Source organism: Sitodiplosis mosellana, unplaced genomic scaffold (genome assembly GCF_009176505.1).
Source record: "Sitodiplosis mosellana isolate CC-2019 unplaced genomic scaffold, AAFC_SMos_1.0 Smas_scaffold_6165, whole genome shotgun sequence".
NCBI classification, from domain to species: domain Eukaryota; kingdom Metazoa; phylum Arthropoda; class Insecta; order Diptera; family Cecidomyiidae; genus Sitodiplosis; species Sitodiplosis mosellana.
Genome location: NW_022601406.1, coordinates 4646137 through 4668351, shown reverse-complemented (window position 1 = coordinate 4668351; position 22215 = coordinate 4646137). Strand labels below are relative to the sequence as shown.

Below are 22215 nucleotides of genomic sequence, written 5' to 3'. Positions count from 1 at the left end.
GACACAATGGATGAATTGTCTAACAAAATAAATCATATGATTCGTTTTTTCTCTCCATCTAATTGCAATTACTACGAACAATTTCCTATTTAAGTTTACCCAGTCAATCGTTAGGTTATTTTTTGTGGTCATTTGTTTTTTTTCAGGTTGTTTTTTTTTTCATCATCATCTTTTATGTAGCAACATCCATTGCGATGAAGTGTGTTTATACAGAATGAGGGAGGAAGGGGTGTATTTTTTGTGAGTGCTAACAATACTGATATTTTGTTTGTTCATCACTTCGTCTAGATTTTTTTTCTTCTTTTATTTCATTTCTATCACTAAAACATGTGTATACATTTACATTTATAATGTCTATAGAAAGGATTTTGGGGCGGGGGAAATGTGACTTGCTTTCCGGAAGTAACTTCAGGTTGTCAACAAGAGAGAGAGAGAGAGAAAACAGTTGCAATCTCGCAAAAATACTCTCTCCTTCTCTTTCTCGCCAACATCCGTCTCCAACGGAAGCAGATAACAGTTTAACCCTAAATTAGTATTTCAATGTAATAACTCCACCTCAGTGATTTTTTGTTTAGTCGGCGATAAATGTAAAGTATATATCTCGTTTATGTTCGAATGTTCAACAGAACACGGCTTGTTTTTATTCTTGTTTTTGTTATTGTTAGTAAATCATATTACAATTAATATTATTATTTGTTTTCATTATGCTATGCGTAACGGTACAATTTCAAATACATTCCCCATATTTTCTGTTTTGCATCAAGCAAAATGCTCGCATGCTTCTCATATATATGTATAAATGGGAATTATACAATTTTGTTTTATGCTTTTTGATTACTATTTTTCTCTATCTTGATCTTTGCATCGCTCGAGATCGTCAGTTGTCATGTGTTTTTTGCCGGCCGGCCAGTTCGCTCGCTCGATTGACTGCAAAGCGGGCCCGCCGCTAAAACACCATTCACGTCATAACGTGCAAACGCGTTCCATTTGATCATTCCTCGAATAATAACAGACGATGTTGTGTGTATAAATCTAATTTGTTTTTCTTCACCTTTAAATTGTATTAAGTAGTTTTCTTTTCTTCGATCAGTTTCGACTCCTTACCTTCGACCTGTCTACGATATGGCTTATTTACTTGCTATTTACTTCTTCTTCTTCTTCTTTTTTATTTGTTTCCCTAGTGTATACAACTTTCTACGCCTATTTCTTTTCGTTTTGCACCAATGCAACTGAATTCCATTCTCCCTTCTTCCCCGTCGAAACGAGAGTGGGCCCGAAAGTTTTTACTCGCTATCATTAAGACCGACACGTTTTTCCTCCTCGAGCATCGCATCTAGTTCATCGGTTAAATTGGCCAGCATATTTCCAATGTCATTCAGCACCGATACGCTAGCGTGTTCCGTTTGACTCGTATCTTTTGCCTCGTTGCGACACGGCGACGTGGCTGATGATAAATTTGTAGGCGTATTGTCGGCAGTTGCTGATTTCGACTGTGACGATGATGAATCGTCCAGCGATACATTTGCCGTTGAATGCATTTGATTATACTGATTTACACGTTGCTTTATTGTGCCCGCATTGTCATTGGCAAATGGCAATTGATCGATTGAATCAATGCTCGAGTTTGACTGTGAATAGAACGAAAAATACACCCGTATTAATTTTCTGTTGCGAATTTAAGAAAAAAAAAAACAAATTTACGATATTCCTTGAATATTGTGAAAAATGGATGTTTCTTCCATTCAATTTCGACGGATGGTCTTACCTTTGAATCGTTGCTAGCTGTGAATGGCACCTTTTCGGCATGCACTTCGGCTCGTGTTTGGATATGATTTGTACTGGTCATTTGTATGTTTGGCAGCGATTTTTGTGGATGCATTGCATTCACAACGGCATTATAGTTCGCATAAATCGGTTGCTGGGCCGATGGCATACTCAATGACATCTGATTGCAGCTATCATAGAATGGCATCGAATGCATTTGACTTTGCACTTGATTCGAATAGCTGTAAATGTCCTGTGAATTGAATGCACCTTTGGATGGTTGCCCGCTAATGGACAATGATTCATAATCTTCACAGATTTGATCAAGTGAACCATTTGGTCGGAGTGTACTGTTGGAACAGTGTCGGCGCGGTGGTTCCGGTGCTATCGATCGGATTTCGTCTAATTTCGGCTTTAGCAGATCTTGCTGCTGTTGTTGCTGTGGAATTGCATGCAAGACATTGCCTTTCACCATCGCAATGGGCTTATTCCGTTGCGGCACCGTCATCCCTCGATTTCTTAATAGACTATCACGGTCAATATCACCCGCCAATGTGTTGATATCACGACTGGTGCGGCCACACATTTCATTCGTTGGCGTAATATCACCATCAACGTATTGTCGCCACGATTGCTGATGCAAATGATGGCCCATTTGATATTGACTGCTAACGGCTGACATTTCATGTAACGCCTCTTCAGCTTCTGTTCCTTGGCTGTTATGATGCTGACTAAACGTCACAATCATTCGATTCTCATCCGAATCGTCGGGCGAATCAATCGAACGACCACGTGGTTGTCGTAACTAAAATGATGAAATTGGAACGAAAAAAGGTTTGAAATTTTTCGTATTTTAAAAATGGTTGAAATTGAAATTGACATTAATTCTTGAGTTTTAAAATGAAGTCTGTTCGTAAATGTTGAATTTTGTTTGCAAATTCACCTTAATCAAAACAAAGTCATTATTATCCTTTTCGAGAATGGTATTGTGTGGCATCAAATGGTGCGACTGTTGATAGTTGGGCTGCTGATAGAATTGATTGCTAATACTGCTATCGGTTGACAGAGGCGAGAGATGCGGTGGCATTGCGTTCAGCATGTGCATTTGTTCGAAATATTGTTGTTGATGGTCCCAGTTGAGCATCTGTGAATTGACCGAGCAATCCTATTTAGAAACAATGTAATTGGTTTTTTTTTCGGTACATTGTCAATATGTGCAATCATGTGGAATGAAAATTTTTGCTTGATAAATGGGGCGAGGGAGATGGAAATGTTTATGTGTGTGTGAGTGTGTGTCTTACCTGTGGACTGTTTGCTATGCCGGGCGCAATCCATTTTCCGCTATGTATATCTTTGATTCGTTTAATGGCTAATAGTAATTTCTTTTGATGGCCTAATTTAACGATACCAATATCTTCCATATCTTCCCATGGCAACTGTGTCACATCGCGCACTTGCCGATAACCTTGAGCTAACAATGGCTGAATGTACTCATCCAAACGTAACAAACGCAACCACTCCTCGATTGAACCCTATTGAACAGACACACAGTTGTAATAAGCATTTTTGTCATTTTCAATTATTATTTTTTTCGGCTTTTTCTCTTCTTTCTTCATTCTTTTTTTTTGCTCGAATATCATTTACTTTTCTCATATTCTTCCACATTTTTCTTATTTTAATCTATTTTCTCGTTTTTTTGTTCCATTTTTTCTTTCATTTTCTCCCGTCTCATTCGTTAATCATCGTTAAAAGAATTTCAATCATACTAACCGGAACGTAATGCGGTAAATTATCGGGTAATTGCAATGAGTCAATGTGCTGTTTGATTCGTTCTCGATGCCTTGGCTTTTTTATACCGATCGCCGTCAAATCTTCCGGTGTCATTCGGCTAATGGTTGGCATGTCATAGCCAGCCTCCGAGAATAATGGTGCATACTCTTCCATTGACAGTTCACGCAGCCAATCGCAAATGATTTCATGATCGGTTCGATGCATATCGGCACTGCCAATCGAACACGAACTCACCGAACTGCATCGTGGACTGGATAAAATGCCACTGTTATTCGTGAATGGTGGCACTTGATTGGAAAACGGTTGATATGCCGATGGTTTTGATGCCACCGACGATGATGTGTGATATGATGACGCTCGGCCACTGTCTAAACTGGCCGTTGAATGTCGCGAACCCGATCCAGAACCAGATGAACTACCTGGACTATCTCGGCCTGGGCTCTGTGTTAGATCAATGCCTGGAGAAAAATATTCAAGATTAATTAGACTTTTAGCTGTCATGTTCACAGTTCAATGGGTTAAACAGTTCAAATTGAAATCAAAATCGATGGTGAATTGAAAAATAAAATCAATTAAAAATTGAAGAAAAATGAACATTTAGTTCAGAATTCAAACTTTTAAATTTTCAATCGAAATATACCTTGATCCTCTTGCAATGCTAGCTGCTGGTGATAGTATACTGCTGCTTTATGTGTCAGCGGTTGCTGATTTTGAACGTGAAAGATGAATGCCTGTTGAGATTGTGCTGTATTGGCACTCGATGATGCGTTTCCTATTGGAAAATGGGCGAAAATGAGAAAATAGTACCAAAAAAGCTGCGACTTTTTTCTTCGATCAAAACATTCACAAAGATGAAAAAAGCGAATAAAAAATTTATAGAGAGCACCAAAAACTAAACCCAATATTTTCTTACCGCTAACATTAGCTGCTGGATTGGCTTGTAGTAGACGACTAGCTGCGTTATCAGGTAAATCAATGGATGAATTGCTAGCGTTACTTCGCAATGACACATTTAATGAATTGTTTGGATCGTTAGCAGTGGCATAAAAATTATTCGAACCGCCGCCCATGTTTGTTGTATCGTCACACGAACCGTAACCGGCCGAACCAAATGAGCTACCAGAATGTCGATAAATTTCGGGAACAGCTGGCGGTGTAACTCGTTTAGCTTGCTGCATTCGTTTTGGAAGACGGTTCATGCCTTCCTTATTCACTGTATTTGCGAAAATTAATTCGGTATAAGACAACAACGCCGCAAAAAAAAAAAATTTGCCGCATCGCAATGAAGAATTGGGAAAGAAAGAGAAGAGAAAAAGAGAATATGGTTAATGAAATGCTTTGCAATTCGAATGAAGCGCAAATAGAAAATGGCATCATTCGTAGAATGTATTCCACTACTACTTTTAATCAAAATCATTTAGCCTCGTGAATAAAGCTAAAAAAATTTGTTGTTTCCAAATCGAGAGTCAAAGAAGAACTAGCACTTAATTAGATGTGTACACACACAATGTTTTGTTTATTTTGTCAAATATGTCTAACAAGCAATTCGCATTCTCATGCGCGTACAATGAACATATTTATCACACAATCAAAAACAAAGCACGAACAGAAAAGAAAAAAAAAAGCCAAACATTTTGCATAAATATCTAAAATGCTACATAAACCGAAACAAATTAGGATTAGAATGCGAATTTCAAGGCAAACACTTAACAAAATATTGAGATTAGATAAACAGAAATGATTGTAATTAAAAAGTGCATAGCATCAGGCCAATTCAAAACTAACTCTTAATAGGATAGATACAAAAAATGAAAAGAAACAAAAAATCATAAAATAATAAAAATAAAGGAATCTCACCAGTCAGTTTCCGCATTTTAAATTCTAAATCAAGTGCAAATAGAATTGTGTGTATGTGTATTTGTTTGTACTGTTTTTGGGGGATTGATCGGGATGCCAGTTTTTAAAATAAAAGTGGTTTCGCAAATTTCGCTGGAATTACCAATGAGTTGTTGTCTATATGTTGGATGGCTGCGAAAAACTGGAAACAACTTTTATTTTTGCTCAAATTCGATTTTTTGTCTGTGGTTTTTTTTTTTAAATATTTTCTTTGATTTGGATGGTGTGTGTGCGTTGTGTTGTGCGATAGAAACGGAGTGAAAGAGAATGAGATCGCGCTTCAATCCGCGAGTCTGAGTCTTTCGGTCAGAACGGTTCCGTGCACGAATTCGAGATGATTATGGTGTGTGGTGATAAAACACAACAAAACAATAAAAAAACAACAACAACACAGAACTTTTAACACACATTCAAAATCAACATCAATAGTGTTATCGATGAGCTTAGTTTTTTTGTTTCTCTCTTTCTCTTTCTTTGTTAGTTCAGAAGAACTATACGCTCTCTCTCTCTCTCTCTCTCTCTCTCTGTGTGTGTGTGTGTGTGTGTAATGTATGTGTTTCTTTTTTTTCTTCGTTCGATTTTGTGTGCTTTTTTCTTGTATATTTTTGGTACAGCAGCTGTGGAAGGAAAGAAACAAAATGAAATCAAAGAATGAAATAAAAACATTAAAAAAAAACTAAACTAACACGAAGTAAACGGCTAAAAAACGGTTCGGGGAACTAATTTAAATAACATCACAAATGAAAAGGAAATAAATCAAAGCGGTCAAACAGTGTGTGATTATTGATGTGTATTGTACATTTGTTCATTCGTTCGAACGTTCGTTCGATCATTTGTTTCGGGGCGAAATAGCAATTGCAACGCAAAGCAAAGCAAAGCGCAGCACACGACCGCGATACACGAATCTATATGACAGATGAAAAAGATTTTCAATTGAAAAATGAGTGTCTCTCTGCCTAGAAAAAAAAAATCAATTTGGAAATATTATATATGGTTTGTTGTGCGGTGCACGCGTTTGGGGGCGCTCCTCGCGCGCACGCACACGCCACACTCATAATCATATTTAAATGGCTGGTCGCAACTCGTTTTCGTTCAATATTTCGCGCCTCTTATGAATATATATGTACAACTCCTCTATCAAAGAGAGAGACGAGAATAACAACAACACAAATAGTTAATTGTTTTGTAGTCGTTGTCGCCCAGCACTTAAAAGATCGTAGTTTCGTAAAATCAAGTGATTTAAATGTTAGTTGTTGGATGGTTCGGTTTTTTTTTCCCAGACAGTTTTCTGTATCTCGTACCACATTGACACACAGGCCAGTTACCAAAAGAGAAAAAAACAAAACCAACAACAATAACAGCAGCAGCAACAACAATCGGTTGTCCAATTAGAATATTGCGCGTATGAGTGAATAAGACGGACTTTCTTGCATGATGACGGAGCTATGCTTATATGGATTTTTTTTTGCTCTCTTCACAGTCATTACACATTCGGCGAACACATAATTCTGGTTCTCATTGTTGGTCACATCGACCGATACACACCGACTTCTGCCAAGCAAAAATTAATATATTGTGATTTGTGAGTGCTTGGGCTAGTTTTGTACTGTTTTGTCGTGTTTTTTTTTCTCTTCTCATATTCTGCTGCTACTTTCCGTTCCGTCTTCGTCATAAATTCTTTTTTTTTCTTCTCTGCTGTTACGCTTCTTTTTCTACTCGTCATTTAATTTTAATATTACAGCTATTTTGTTGTTGGCTCAAGTTTGATGGTTTGATGGTTTGTTGTTGTTGTTATTATTATTATTGTTGTCGTTGTCGTTGTTGTTTCATATTCGCTTGTACTTTTCAATTTGGCTCATTGTCAGATCCATACACGAACTGCGAAAGACAGCCAACTGATCGAGATATAATGGACGCACATGAAATAAAACAGTGTAGAGAAAATGATGAAACAAGAACACACATATTCTCTTTTCTCCATACTCACACTCACTCGCTCACTCACTCACACGCTCATTCACAGTCAGACATGCTGCAGAAAAGTAAATATCGAGCGATTTGTTGTGCTGCTGCTACTACTGATGTTGTTGTTGTTGGGTCATTTTTTCTTTCTTGTATTTCGTTTCGTTTCTACATTTCTGTCGTTTTGTTCTTTACAGTACAAAATACACATGACGCGGCAATCTAGCTAATACTTGACAATAAATATTGGCTGGTCTCGCTCTCTTTCGCACTCGTTGCATATGCACGAGATGTATGCGAAAATCAACTTGCGAATCTTACGCACAACTAATCGGTCTAACCCATTAAAGGGCAGGCGACATTCCGGTTGGATATTTCTGTTTTTATTTCGTTCGCTTTTTTCTTCTTCTTTTCAATTATAATTTTTCTTTTCCTTCAATGGGAAATCAGAGTCAGTTTTTATGTTTATGGGATGAACTGCACCATTGCACTACTATGTCTTTGGATTTGAGTCTTTGGTCGTCGCAGTGGATATTGCCGTCATCGTCGTCGTCATTGGTGCAGCCGTGCTGTTCGATTTGGCCGATGAATTGGATCGAATTGGACACAGGGCTTAAATTAACTTTATGACTTTATGTGCTTTACTTAATTATACACAAACAAAACATCTCGACGAATAATAAATGGGTGAGATAGAGAAATAGAGAGAGGGAAGGAATATGAGAGCGTGAAGTGCCGACATTTGTTAAGTTCTTAAATCGCTTATTCGCCAATCGATGTATACACTTTGTGTTATATGTTTGTTATGTTTTTTGTTGTTGCTTTTCTTGTTTACTTTTCCAATTGGCGGATTTGCCAACAACACAGCAAACAAACACATACACACACCGAGGCTAACAATAGTAACATGAGAGCGCGCAACCACAGCAACAACAACAATCACACAGAACAATATATGGATATTTATATTCACCAAATAAACACATCACTGTTATGCGAATAACACGGAATCAAACAGCGGCCGACCAGCAATTTTATGACAATTGCATTTTTTCCGCATAACTCAAGCACATTTCACACATTTCATTCGATTTTAACGCATTTTTTCAGCCAAAAAACCCATTTAAATTTCAATCTGTTCCAAAATTTACCGAGACAATTACTTGGTTGTGTTTTAATATCTAGACGAAGTTCGTGCCATGCAGTCGAAGTCCTAACCAGCGGCAGAATGAGGCGCTCAAGACAGATTGTGGAAGGAGAACGACACAGCACAATCGAGTAACAAAGCAACGGCAACAGCAGCATAAACACAACATGTATGAAGAAAAATAGAAGCAGAAAAAATATAAAACGCGCTAGCGCGCGCGTTTCAATGTGCGATGCATAAAGCAAAGCGAAGAGAGTACAGAAAGAAGTAGAAGAAAAAAAAGTGAACCAACAACCAAGTCCAATAAATGAATATGATCAGGTTTTGTTTTTCATCGCGGCATACATCATGGATTGGTTACTGCTCTCTGTCTCTTTTCGGCCAGTGCTGTCGCCTTCAATGTTGTCGATGTCGTCGTCGTCGCCGTCATTGATGCTGCTGCTGCTGTCGATGCTTGTGCTGTGCCAAAGCAGAGATGATGGAGCATTTACCCATTCATTCGCACTCATGCACGCAACACGTCTGTTTTCTCTTCACTCAAAGCCCAAGTGAATAAGACGATTGCGGTGTGTGCCTTTATTTTAACATATATATAATATGTGAAAAGAAGAAGAAAACACACACTCCAAAGTGATGATACTAAAGCTAATTCTCGCTCTCGTTATGTGTTTGTTGTCTCTTGTGTGCTCAAACCCAGTTAGAGAGAAAGAGAGTACAAGAGAGATTCAAGACGAGAGATGATGGTTTTGGGGCCTGAACAGCCAAAATGCGCCTTTGCTTTCTTTTCCGTGATGAAATTATGCACGACTACACGTAACAACACATTCTCGTAAGCATTTGAGCTGAGAAGTTAAGACGGCGGCGACGACGAGTGAGAGAAGAAAAAAACAACGACTCACACACAAACGGTCGAGAGAAAAAAAGGAACTTGCCGAAAGAAAAATGATATCGTCGTGCCTATAGATAGAGCAGCAGCAAAAACAATGAAAAGAAGCATATATACAGATGACAAGGATCGAATTTAAATTCTCTTTAGCACGATGAAGTGAGAGATGATATGCATTGTCGGATTGTATGTCGGGTACCAGTAATTTTGGCCTGGGCTAGCACGTTTAAGCGAAATTTTCACAGCAACCAGGCAGCCAGCTAGTGGCAACAGCGGCAACAACAACAGAGCCGTTAAGCAGTAGCTGCAAACCACGATCCCACAGCCATTTGTTCGGTCGTTCGTGCGATCGAATCTCATTCTTGTCGAATCGACCACGACCAAAATGCAAATGCCTAACACTCATTAACACATTCGAATTGCCGTTTTATTTAATTTAATTTTCCATTTTGAAAGAAGAAAAAAAAAACGTTTCTACTGCCGTTGCTGTTGAGGCTGTGTACTTTAGCGGCTGAAGTTTCAGTAAACAAACAATTCGAAATTGTTCACTGAAGAAAACAACAACACCACCATATATTCATAATGGCTGTGAAAAGCAGTTCGTTTGTTTGACTAAGTGATGTTTACGCGCATTTCATATTATTAAATAAAACGTTTTGCGATTGAGATTTCGTTGAACTCTCTTTCTCAACTCAAATCAAGACTCTATTTCTTCTCTTTTTTTCTCCCCGGTATTCGTTTGTTCGTTGCTTCTCTTTTATGTTTTATATGGAATTTTGCAAGCGAACGCGTGCGCGCGAGAGCCCTCTTCCCACGAGATTAAACAGAAAAGAATAGAGTACATTCAAAAACCGACAAATTGACTCGAAATCGAAGTGATTTGCTTACAAAAGCTACAAATCTATTGCTCAATGCACATAGTCCGCATCAAAACAGTTTTTTTTTAAAAACATTATGGCTGTTGTGTATGCTTGTGTGTTTTCTTCTCTCTACACATTTTTTTTTCGAACATCATGTTTCGTTTTTTTTGGGAAGAAAGGTGAAAAAAGAGAGTTTTTTTTTCATAAAGAAATGGACGGTTTTGTACCCGTCATACGCACGTACACGCAATTCAATCGAAACAAAACCAACACGACACATGTGAAAGGAAATCTACAAAAGCGACAAATTGAGCTGAAACGAACAGAGAGACAGAGAAGGAAAATAGCAGCAACCGGAGAAAAATATGAAGAAAACAAACTGTACACGAGACGAAAAAAGTAGATAAAAAGAAGTAAGCAAGTAGTGTAGTAAGCATTATGTACAATATCGCACATGGAATACAATAAACATACCAAAGCTCTTTCATTACACAAGATGAACGGAGGAGCGCACGCAACGAGCAATCGCGCATCATACAATATGCGCGAGCACAAAGCGATTTTATTATGACGATTTTTATGGAAATTGAAAAGAAAACAACAAAGAAAATAAAAGAGAAGAGAGAAAAAAAACACAACAAGATAAAAGACAAATCCATCATTTAAGTTGAAGCTGCAACATGTGCGCATTAGCGAGCGAATAGGCGCGCATATGCCAGCTTGTTAGCTAGCTCAAACTCGCTCAGCCAAGCCGAGTGCTCAATTTGCGAATCATACTAATTCGGTCATATTCATCTAAAACCGATGTGGACAGTAATCTGTGCAACATAAATAACGATCGAGATCGCTCCGCGCGCGCAAGAGAGATAGAGAGAGAGAGCGCAAGAAGGAAACGAAAAAAGAAACAAATCCGACGATGTCTTTGGTTCGCAACCCAAAAATGGGCAAATAATAATGGTACACAACTGCAGCGAAGAAGCGAACGAAGGAAACAAAAAATGCACCGTTGAAACGGTGCAAAGAAAAGCTGACTGAGAAAAATGTTTCGTTGCAAAAATGGCATACAAATTTGAATTTGTTGCTCTTGGTTTGGTAAAAGACAAAAGTAACCACATCGCAATAATTGCGCGCAAGAGATTTTGTAGCGCACATGCAATGAGGCAATCGAACAAAGAGAGTTTTGAGCGTGCGCACAGCCGTCGTCGTAAACGAAATTGCAGCCAGCTCGATCGACACTATCCATAACACGATAGTTTACGAGCTGCGAACGAAACGGACCAAATAAAAAAAAGCTAAAAACAAACGGGAAATTGGTGTGTGTGTGTTTTTCATGCTTTCCTTCTTTCTTCGCGTTCGAGAGAGAGATATAGCAAGAGCCAAGTGACATTTTATGGAGGCGAATATGCGCCGTGGAAAAAATAATCTGATAGCTAATCGAACGCCTTAAAATATAGAAGAGATGAAATGAAAAGAAAAAAAAAAACGAAACGATCGTGTAGAAAGAGATGTGGCCGAAATAATAATAGCTGTACTCGGTACGGATCATAGTGGCACGGCAGCAAAATGATCACGGTTTTGGAGCGTTTGAAGAAAAAGAGCCTGAATGAGCTAGAGACCAGTATAACACACATACACACACCCATACACAAAACACCGGGGCCCATGAAAGTCGTGCCAGATGTGGAGTTCAATTGAGCAACAAATTGAAAAACTACGTTGCTGTTTGTGTCTCTTTATCGCAGATAGAGAATAAAAATTAAAAACTAAATAATGTACCGAGAGATATGCACGGTGTACGTATAAATAGAAAGAGAGAAAGAAAGAGAGAGACGGAGAGAGGGAGAGGGAAAAAAACGAGAGGCATAAATCTTTGTCACGAACAGAATTTTGACTGTTTTTGGTTTGATGCGCGCACAACTTTACCTTAACCGAGAGACACATCGAGACACCGAACAAACAAACAAACATACAACGGCAAACACTAAACGAAAAGGAGCGAGAGAGAGCGGCGATGGCAGGAACAGGAGCGAGACGAAAATACACATAAGAACGATCGAAACAGCAACAGCAAAACAAACGCAATATAAATGCGATATGTAGCTATAATAAATGGCGAAGAGAGTGACAGAAAATACGGCGCAGCTCAACAATGAGTATTAAAACCATCATAACATTCAGCAGGCATAGAGCATTGAGCTGTGTTGTTTATCCATATGCTGCTTATGCACTCGACTCGACTCGTCATTTCATATACGGTGGTGTGTGCGCATCGCACATCGATTCTTTAAACAGCAACAACAACCACAGCAACAACAACAGCAAGCAGCGAACAGAGAGAGAGAGAGAGAGAGAGAGAAAAAAAAATTCAAAGGCATACAGAACTCAAATCAACTCAACTCAATACGGCAACGGCGAACCGAATACGAATATATACCCGATTTAAAGTGGAAATGTGAAAATGCTTTGTATGCATCAAGCGTATGCGATTACCGTAGCAGCAGCAGCAACAGCAACAGCATATAGCAGTTTCGTCGCTTGTTTTGGGTTGCTCTCTAAAAATATGCGCGCATTACAACAGGGCATTAAAAACATTTTCGGTGTTTACTTCTTTACGATTGTGTGTGTGTGTGTTGGTGCGCCAGGCGATTGAGTTATATGGTTTAGCAGTTCATTTCATTTTGGCTTTTTTCTTCCTTCGCTCTTCATTTTATTATTTTGTTGTTGGTTTCATTAATTCCACACTTTGTTCTTTTTATCATCAGTCTCTTTCTTTTTAGCTCAAATAAACGGTTTTCTTTCATAATTTTGCTCGCTCTCTCTCTCTTTTTCTCTGGGTTTCCATAAAATAAAACGAAAAAGTGTTCTTCATTTTCTTGCATTTCTATTTTTTTCCTCATTTTGGGATTTAGTTTGTGCGTTTCGAGGTTTTGTGTCGATCGTTTTTCATGTTTCATTTTGATTGTGATCCGGAATAATAATCAAAGAAGAGGAGAGAAAAAACCAACATACACGCATTTCTTTTCATTCGTGCCTCGGATTGACAAAGGCCTCGTGTGCTGAGTGCAAAGCACACACCGTACCGCGTGTGCTGCACAAAACACACCAGTTCATAGTCAATTCTGGTGCCCATTTTTAAAACCTATACATTTATTTCATTTTATTATCGATCTCGTTAACATTAAACAACAATATAACAAAATTTACCGAAGAAAAAAGAAATTTTTTTTTTGTAAAAATCCATGCACCTATATCTATGACGACGACGACGACAGATGTGTTCATTTTTCAATGATTGGGCTTTTGGATTTTGTCTTTTGTGTAACGAAAAATGTTGAAAATTTTACAATAAAACAACAACAACAATTCAATAAGACTTAGAAAACCTGAATAAAAACGGCCCGTCAACAATTGAGAGAGTCGATTGAAATTCAGAGTAGGAAGAGGAACACACACACACACACACACACACACACACACGTAATGAATTATCAAGAACGATCGAAAAAAAGAGAGAGAGAGAGAAAAAAATTATGCGATGAATATCGTAATTTCGACAGTTAACTGTGGCTCGTGCACACACTTTAATGCGGATTGAGTCGGCTGTTTCAATCCGTCTGTCGAATGCATATGGCCGGTTTGCCCATTCACAATGTCTGCATCTGACGCTAAATGGAACGAACGGTGGCCGCCGAGAGCATGAAGAGAGTGAAGAACAGAAACAAACAACAACAACCGGAGAAAAAAAAATATTGGGCATTCCAAATATTTCGTCTGTGGGCACAGAGTCGACACACACACACAAAAAATCGTCAAAAATATGCATTGGGCGCTTAATGCCATTCACTCACTTTGAATGGCCTGGGTTGTTCACGAAATTCAACTGCATTTAATACACTTATGGCATTTATGGTTTTTTTCCTCTCACTCTCTCTCTCTCTCTCTCTCTCTCTCTCTCTCTCACTCGGTATAATGGGACCACTCTCAGAACATACTCATTTACGCATTATATTGATAATTTATGGGCTCAAGTCTCGAAAATCCTCTAGCACCCAAAGAGAGAAAGAAAGCAAGACAGAGAGAGAACGGCAGATCTTGTGCTCGTTTGTTTGTCTGTTCATTGCGTCAAATTTTAATGTGTATTTAATTGGCAACGCTTGATTGTTTGAAATTTCTGGAAATGTACTGCGTGCCTGTACAGCCGAGTTCGGCACATCTTTGTGTCCGTCACACACCACTTTTAATTGCAATAATAGTAATCGGTTGCTTCGGTTTAAATACCGAGAAAAAAAATAGCTCACTGCTTTACACCGAGTGCAGGAGACACTCTCGCACACACAAATGTCATAGTGCCTATTCTATTAATAAGCATTCCAATCAATATTTCAACACTTCCCGAATGAACATCAAGCGGAAAATGAATTTCTACTTGAATACGCACACATAATTTCCATAACATAATATATACATAGAGGCACCAAGGAGAGAGAGAGAGAGAGAGAAAGAGAGAGAAAATAACGTAATGGTCTTGTGTGTTGTCAGTTGTTATATATAATTTTGGTTATGCGAACCATCAAGCAGTTATGTGGACGCTCATTGGCAGCAGCCATCAACATTGATTCCCCCGAAAATGTCCGACCATTCGCATTGACTTTTCCAACTGTCGAACTGACCATTTGGTCTGAATAATTAACCGAAAAATCATCGAATCGAAAAGGAAGAAAATCTCACCCAAGATATGCTCCAACGAGAACACGCGAGAGCGATTGAGAGCGGGGCTGAAAGGCTGAAACATCTAAATGGTTATGTGAATGCTTTAATTTTAATTTGTTTTAAAAATTATCCATCTCGAAAACAGCAACAGCCGCTAACAACGACAACAAACATAAGGCAAATCGAACAATGCGACAAATCGGGTTCGAGAATTGGTCGTTTCTATCTCTCCCTCTCTCTCTCGCCTCTCGAAACCAACCAACAAACACTCGTACAACATGATAATGGCGTGTTTGCTTGATATATAACCAAGCATAAAGCATTCGGGTCGGGTGGTTTTTTGTCGTTGTTGTTGTTGTTGTATTATTTTTCTGTTGTTGTTTTTGGAGTCGCTCTTCATTTTTCGCTCGCTCGTTCAGCTCTCTTATTTTTTTTTTTCATTTGCCTTGGTCTCTCCTCGCTCCTATTCTCGCTCATACCGTCTCTCACTCATTCCTCTTCGGCTTTAAAAGAAAATCGATAATACATTTTCCGCATTAAGCGGAACAAGTAGCATAAAAATAAATACCGACCGAGTGAATAACGAATAACGTAACCACCAACCACCAAGTATTTATATTTTCTTGTGTGTCTAACGGTTCATTTCTCGTCGAATGGGTCTAGAGAATACACAAAGAATCGAGCGAACGAGATGGCAATAGTGGGAGAGAATGTGAAAGAGATAGTGGAACGAACATGAAAATGGTTTGGTTTTGCCATTTTTGGATTGGCCAGTTGGCTGGGTGTGTATGTGTGCTGCGTTTCCTTGCATCGGTCGGTTGTCGATGTCGTTCTCGTCGATCGGATCGGATCGTATAGTCAATTTCAAATAGATTTGGGTGAAAACTGTGATTGTGGCACTTTCCATTACATCGTTTACAATTCCGAAGCGACAGAGAAACCGACAACACATCGAAATGATTCATACACTCTCGGCTCTCTCTCTGTGTGTGTGTCTGTCTCACTCGGTTTCTCACATGAACCATGACACCCCGTTCCATCGAACCCATTCCATTTTGGTCATTTTTGCAAGCATGGCAAACAACAGCAAAAATGTGGATGTGTGTCCATGTCGAACATATTTTGCGCTGTGTGGCATATTTCGCATGTAACCGGATGACACAACTCATTACTGTTGTTGTGAAGCATTTCGTTAGCATCGTTATTTATACTCATCGAATTACTTTATTATTACTGTTGTCATTTTTTCTCATCCGTTTGAATTGGTTTGCACATATATTCCCAATATGAATGAGTACCTTTTTTCCACCCGCCCTTTTCAATTAGTCGGCCGCCACCCGGCTGACAAATGCACTGCACAAGAAGCGAACAACAGCAACAACATAAAATGATCGAACGAATGAACAGAATGAAGAAAATCCCATTTGAATTACAATTTTTACATCGACTGAAACGAGCACAAGTGCGAGTGAGTAAACGAACGCGCGACACTCGCCGAACACCATAAATCTTTTCTTTTATGAGATCGACATCGATATATCACCGCTGGAATCGGCTGATAATCGGTTTTTGAACACAACCTCACCATCTCACTCACTCTCTCTAGCCACACATATATCGGCTTTATTTCGATAAATCGAATTATAGTCTCTTTTTTATGTACACGTAAATATATATAAAAAAAAATTCCGCTGTTATCGATACTTGAATTTGTTATCAGAATGCATGGAGACGGGTTTTTCTCTCTCTCTCTCTCCATCTCGGTTTTGTGTGGTATCGCGCGCACTTGCACCCATGAAAATGTGTAGCATTTTCCATACAAATTGCTTTTCTTCGTCGCGCGAATGACGACGGTAAATAAAAAAAAATCGTTTACATCAAGTGTCTCAGCGATTTTTGGATGTTTTTCATCTTTGTCATCGTCGTCACTGTCGCCGTCGTCATCGTTTTTATTTTTTTATCTTATGCTATTAAATCGAGGACGCCAAACCGCGAGCCCATGACACCGAACATAGTGCTAGATTTATTCGACACATTTTTCGTTCGATTTGTCGCTGTGATTCCAAACAGATTTTTGAAATAAAAAAAAAGACGAGAAAAAAATACACAGTCGACTTTAAGGTTGATAGTGATTATGAACTGGTATTGACATCGAATGAATGCGATTATCATTGAAGCGATTTGTGGTGTGTGTGTGTGTGTGTGTGTGCGAGAGGCAAAGTGAGCGAGCAAGGGAGAGAGATGCGATGAAGAATTCCAACGATGCATGTACGGTAATGCGTTGGCCCCGTAAATGAAACAAACGTCTCGCATTTGAAAATTTCCGTTTTTATCCAAACTGACATTTATAGCAAATGAAAATTCAATGCAATGAACTGGAAAACTAAAAATGGTCATTTGACCAAGTCTAAAAATGCATGAGATTTTTCTCATGCCATGTTGTTTTTTTTTTCGGTTTGGTTTGTTTTTGGTTGGTCGGTCGTTTATTCTCGGTCGTCATCGTCGATAAATTTGGCCAGATTCCATTGAAGTGGAATGTATGCTGTGAACGGGATGCTCATACATATTGCTGTGCGAACTTTGTGTCAATAATCAAGAGATTGAAACAAAAAAGGAGCAACAGCAGCAGCTACAACAACAAAACCAACAGCAAAAAAAAGGTGTCACTTTAAACCAGAAGATAATTTACTTAAAATAAAAGGGAAGACACAGAGAAGAATGGAAAAAACAAAAGAGAGAGAGAAAGAGAGAATCAATTCATTTGTTGTATAAACATTCGGTGCTCATTGTGTGGTACATAATGCCACACAGTGTCAATGTACGCGCATTTTGCTTCTCTCTCTCTCTCACACACACACACACACACACACACAATCACACTCACTCTCTTTCTTTCTCATTTTCTCCATTTGCTTCAATTGCTTCGTAACAAAGCGCATATTTGTCATTCATTGACGTCTTTCTACGGTGTGTGTGTGCATAGTCATTTCGTATGCATGTTCAACTCAATTATAGTGAAAAGACGAACGTTTGCTCGCTCATTCAAACCCATTGAAATGTTAACCTTTAAGAAGTTGGACGAGCAATAAGGATGAAAAATTAACAAGCTAATGATATAAGTCATTAAATCGAGAACTAAGTCGAGACAGGGAAAGAAAAAGAGAGAGAAAGAGAGAGAGAGAGAGAGAGAGAGAGGGAGATAGAGAAAAAGAAAACTTGGCAGACGCATATATGTACAATAATTAAATCTATCAATTTTTCAAAGCCAAATGTTTGTCGTCTGTGGGACGTGTCACATTCTTTAACTGCACCTGGATCACAAACCAGGCAACAACTGCAACAACTGCATCAACAGCCGTAGCCATAGCAGCAGCAACAGCAGCAGCAGCAGCAAAAAAAATATATGAATGCAATCATTTCAATGATTTGCAATTATTGCATATTGGCATACTCTCTGTGTGTGTGTTTCCTTCGATTGTGCGTTGTTTGGCGCCTGTCACTCAATTCCAATGCGAAGCCAAGCAAAGGTTTTTGAAGCAGCAACAACAAAACATCAGCAGTCACAACAGCAGCAGCAACAGCAGGCTGCAGAACAAACGCAGCAGTTTAAGCCAAGTGTTCTCGCCCTCTTTTTATTTGCTCTTCTCTCCACTCAAATTCCAAATGCCGAGCAATACACCGGTTATCAACATCCATATTTACACTCGAGGATATTTCAATTGGACAAAAGCTACTTCTCGCTGTACTCAAACGAATGAGAGAAAAAGCAGAAAAAAAGTGTAAATCGGATGGAGTATGTGCGTGTGTTTGATATATACACGAACCAAAAAAAAAAATTGGTTTGGCGAAACTCGTGTATCGAAATGCTTGAAAATTAATATCCACGTTTCATTCATTCTCGGATTCTATATCAATTAAAATAGATAGCGTTGGCATGAAAAGAAACGATGGCAACAACAACGTTCGAAGCGAACAAAATAAAAACAAAAAGCATAGGGCGAACGGGAAAAACGAATTACATTTTTAAATGTCGCCTACATACGAAAAACTCTTTACTCATTAGAATCGATAGCTAGATCGCTGTCGTCGTCGTCGTCGTCGTCATTGTGCTTGGAGTCTGTTTTGTTTTTATTTCTTCGGTTCTTCGTTTATGTGCGCCTTTCCATTTCTCAATTTCAAGTTTCGTCGCCAATTTCCGAAGCGATTTTTTAAATGAAATATAGCCGAATTGAAAGGGACTACGAAACAACTATTCGCTATGAAAAATGGGTCCAGCCATGCAATATGCAATGTGCGATTCATTTTGATATTTTTTTTCTTCTCTTTTGCTTGTTTGCTGATTCGGAAGGGTTGAGAGCATAGCATAATAATGCAGACATATAAAAACAACATAGACAGAAAGTGCACTTTTGGATTCGCAGCTAGATGCAATATGTAAAAAATATTTTGTGTATGAGATTGTTGTTTCTGATTACACCTACCACATGAATCCATTTAGAGAGCGAGAAGAAGAAAAAAAAAGTCATACACATGAGCGGAACTCAATTAAAACATACAGATGATCTGTGTTCAGCCTGAGTGAAGTCGAAGTACAGCCCAAAAAAAAAAAAAAATCGACAGACGCAACGAAGAGACAGAATTGAACGGAACATGTACACACATTAACCGAATTGGAAGGTAGTCTCATCAAATGGAAAATTCATCACCATCAACTAGAATCTATATATGTGTGTAAGCTATTATTTGCTTCTTCGTCTTTCAACGCCTAATAATTCACCCACACACAATCACGCGCGCTGTGCTGGGCCATTTCACACTTATGCTTTCATGCACAACAACAACATTTGCTCATAGAAAATATTTTGGTTTTGTGTTTTTTTTTTCTTCTCATTTTGCTTGGCCCATCGATAGTGATATAGACAAAATAATGCTGTTTTCCATTGACAAATTTTCTTACTTCAATCGGTCGTGCTCTTTGCCAAGACTACGAATTTTTTTTTTGCTTTTTTTTCTCTTCCTTCTGGACCATTCATTTGGTTAATTGTTTTTCGTGTGTCTATTCGTGGGTTTTATTTTTTCATTCCTTTTCTAAACACTGACTGAAAATGCACACTATACTCATTTACCCGAAGTCAATGTTTATCGCGCAGCAGCAGCAGCAGCACTCGTCGTAGTCGTTTTGTAGTAAAAACGTCGGTGTTTTTGGATGTTATTATGTGTTTTTTTTTCTGCTCGCGTTGAAAATTATCGGAATTAAAAAAATGAGTCGTCGGTAAATGCTGTTTTACTCTTTAAATACGAAAATTTGCCCTGGAAAAATGTTGTCGTTGTCATGCTATGTATATCCACCGTTTCATTTCCATTCGAATATTATTTACTTTTTTTAATTGATTGTTGCGTTTGTGTGTTTTTTCCCTTTTATTTCCAAATTGTTAAATGCACTCACGTTCTATATTTCTCCAGCTGTATTTTTTCTGATTTAATTAACTGCACCACACTAAACTGAATTTTTGTTTTTTTTTTTACTTCTCTTCTCCTTCTTTTCTGTCGTTGTCGTCGAAGCTGCAGTCGAGTTAAATCGGTGTTTCGTTTCGATTAGCACACTACAACAAAATTGTGAAAGAGAATTAGCTTAGCACACTTTAGCCTCAACTAAACCGATTTTCTGCATAATTGCAAAGAGTCACCGAGTGATCAACGTTTTCGTGTCATTATTTTTTTTTGTGTGCAAATGTTTTTCTCTTTGAGTAATTTTTTTTTTCTATTTCACTGCTTCTTGTTTAATGTCCTCGCTTGCGCTTATAATTTTTAACACACAACACATAAGATATGTGTCGAGTCGACCATGAGACAGAAACCGTACTACAAATGCTACGAACAAACAAGAATCGAGAGAAGAAAAAAAAACACTCAACGATAAAAACGACGAAGATGGCAACAAAAACACCAATACAGAGACACACATCAATTCGACACGACACCGAACACCGTGCGCGCAACAGACAGAGACACGCGCTGGAATATATCACTCCATCCGTCTCGCTTTTGCACATACATTCAACATACATCAATTCACATACACTTATGCAACGACGCAACGCACTACGTTTTCTGGAAATTGATAAATGTTTGTTTTTGTTCATTTCAACAACCGTTCCCGAATTGAGTTTGTTTTGGTGTGTGTCGATGCGTGTGTGTGCGTGCGTTTGTTCATTCGCGTACGCTTGTGTATGTGAGTGATGTGTATGCATGCGTGCGTACGTACGTACTATGAAATCGTAGTAACAGCAGTTGTACAATAAAAGCAACAAAATCCATTAATGCAATCGACTACTACGCTCGTTATATGTTTGTAAAAGCCCTATTATGCCGCCGATTCACAATCCAAACGCCTATTGGAATATATATATATATATATATGTAGACGTAGATAGGCATATGAAAATGCCTCTTCTAACACACATTATACCATACCGTACACTTATCATCGAATTCAATCTTAATGACACTGTCATCGTCTCGTATCATTCCATAAATGATTCATGGAAATGCGACTCTCTTCGGTTTCGTCTTTCTTCTAATCATTCAATTTTTTTTTTCGCCGAAATCTTCGAAAATTTTACATTTTAAAATGATAAGGTATTTTTCTTGTTTTCATTTTGTTGCGCCCACGAGAGAGAAGTGATCGACCTGATGAACCCTTAGTATTTCATAACCGCACAACACATGCCTCCAATTGCAATGCATTGACAAAGAACACCCATACCAACATACCATCTAGAAATGGTCGTGTAACAAATGCCGTAAAACCTATTGGATCCCATTCAGATTGTTCGACATTGCCTGAATGAACCGCAGTGTGAAAAGGACAACTAGTTGAGTAAATCAGAACGATGATTATGACGACGATGATGATTATGATGATGAAAAAGGCCCATTCAAATGCAGGCCTCTAACATGTAACATCAGAGCAATTGAGAACGAGATTTTCTGTTGACACACTGCCTTTTTTCGTTTCAAATATTTATGAATTTTCGTGGTATCGACAAAAGAATGACTGAATTAATAATACTCCATTATTCAAGCAGTTGCACGGTATAAGCATTTTATGCTTTGATTTTCTTTGTTTTTGGTTTGTGCTGCTTTGTTTTATGAAACTGTTCAAGTAGCACACCATTAAACGGGAATATCCCTTTGAT

The 22215-nt window shown here is 38.4% G+C and overlaps 1 protein-coding gene across 5 annotated transcripts; it reads right to left on the bottom strand.

The window, feature by feature from the left end:
* Positions 1-604: 604 nt before the first annotated feature.
* On the bottom strand, positions 605-20880 carry LOC129574627 (uncharacterized). 5 transcript variants are annotated; one of them, XM_055456880.1, is made up of 9 exons: positions 20143-20880; positions 5413-6068; positions 4469-4768; positions 4196-4327; positions 3535-4013; positions 3066-3296; positions 2708-2929; positions 1766-2569; positions 605-1628 (listed from the first exon to the last, which is right to left on the bottom strand). In XM_055456880.1, the coding sequence occupies exons 2-9, from the start codon at positions 5426-5428 to the stop codon at positions 1284-1286; spliced, it is 2529 nt and encodes an 842-aa protein (XP_055312855.1). In that variant the 5' UTR covers positions 5429-6068; positions 20143-20880; the 3' UTR covers positions 605-1283. The 5 variants fall into 5 exon arrangements, with proteins under 5 accessions (XP_055312855.1, XP_055312859.1, XP_055312856.1 ...); XM_055456884.1 differs by having other exon boundaries at positions 2708-2908; XM_055456881.1 differs by having other exon boundaries at positions 20463-20880.
* Positions 20881-22215: the final 1335 nt, after the last annotated feature.

Excerpts from the sequence above, each read along its gene's own strand:
- LOC129574627 (XM_055456880.1), bottom strand. Across the intron at positions 2,570-2,707 it reads ATGACTTTGTTTTGATTAAG|TTACGACAACCACGTGGTCG; the intron begins GTGAATTTGCAA and ends TCATCATTTTAG. Across the intron at positions 1,629-1,765 it reads CAGCTAGCAACGATTCAAAG|TCAAACTCGAGCATTGATTC; the intron begins GTAAGACCATCC and ends TTCTATTCACAG.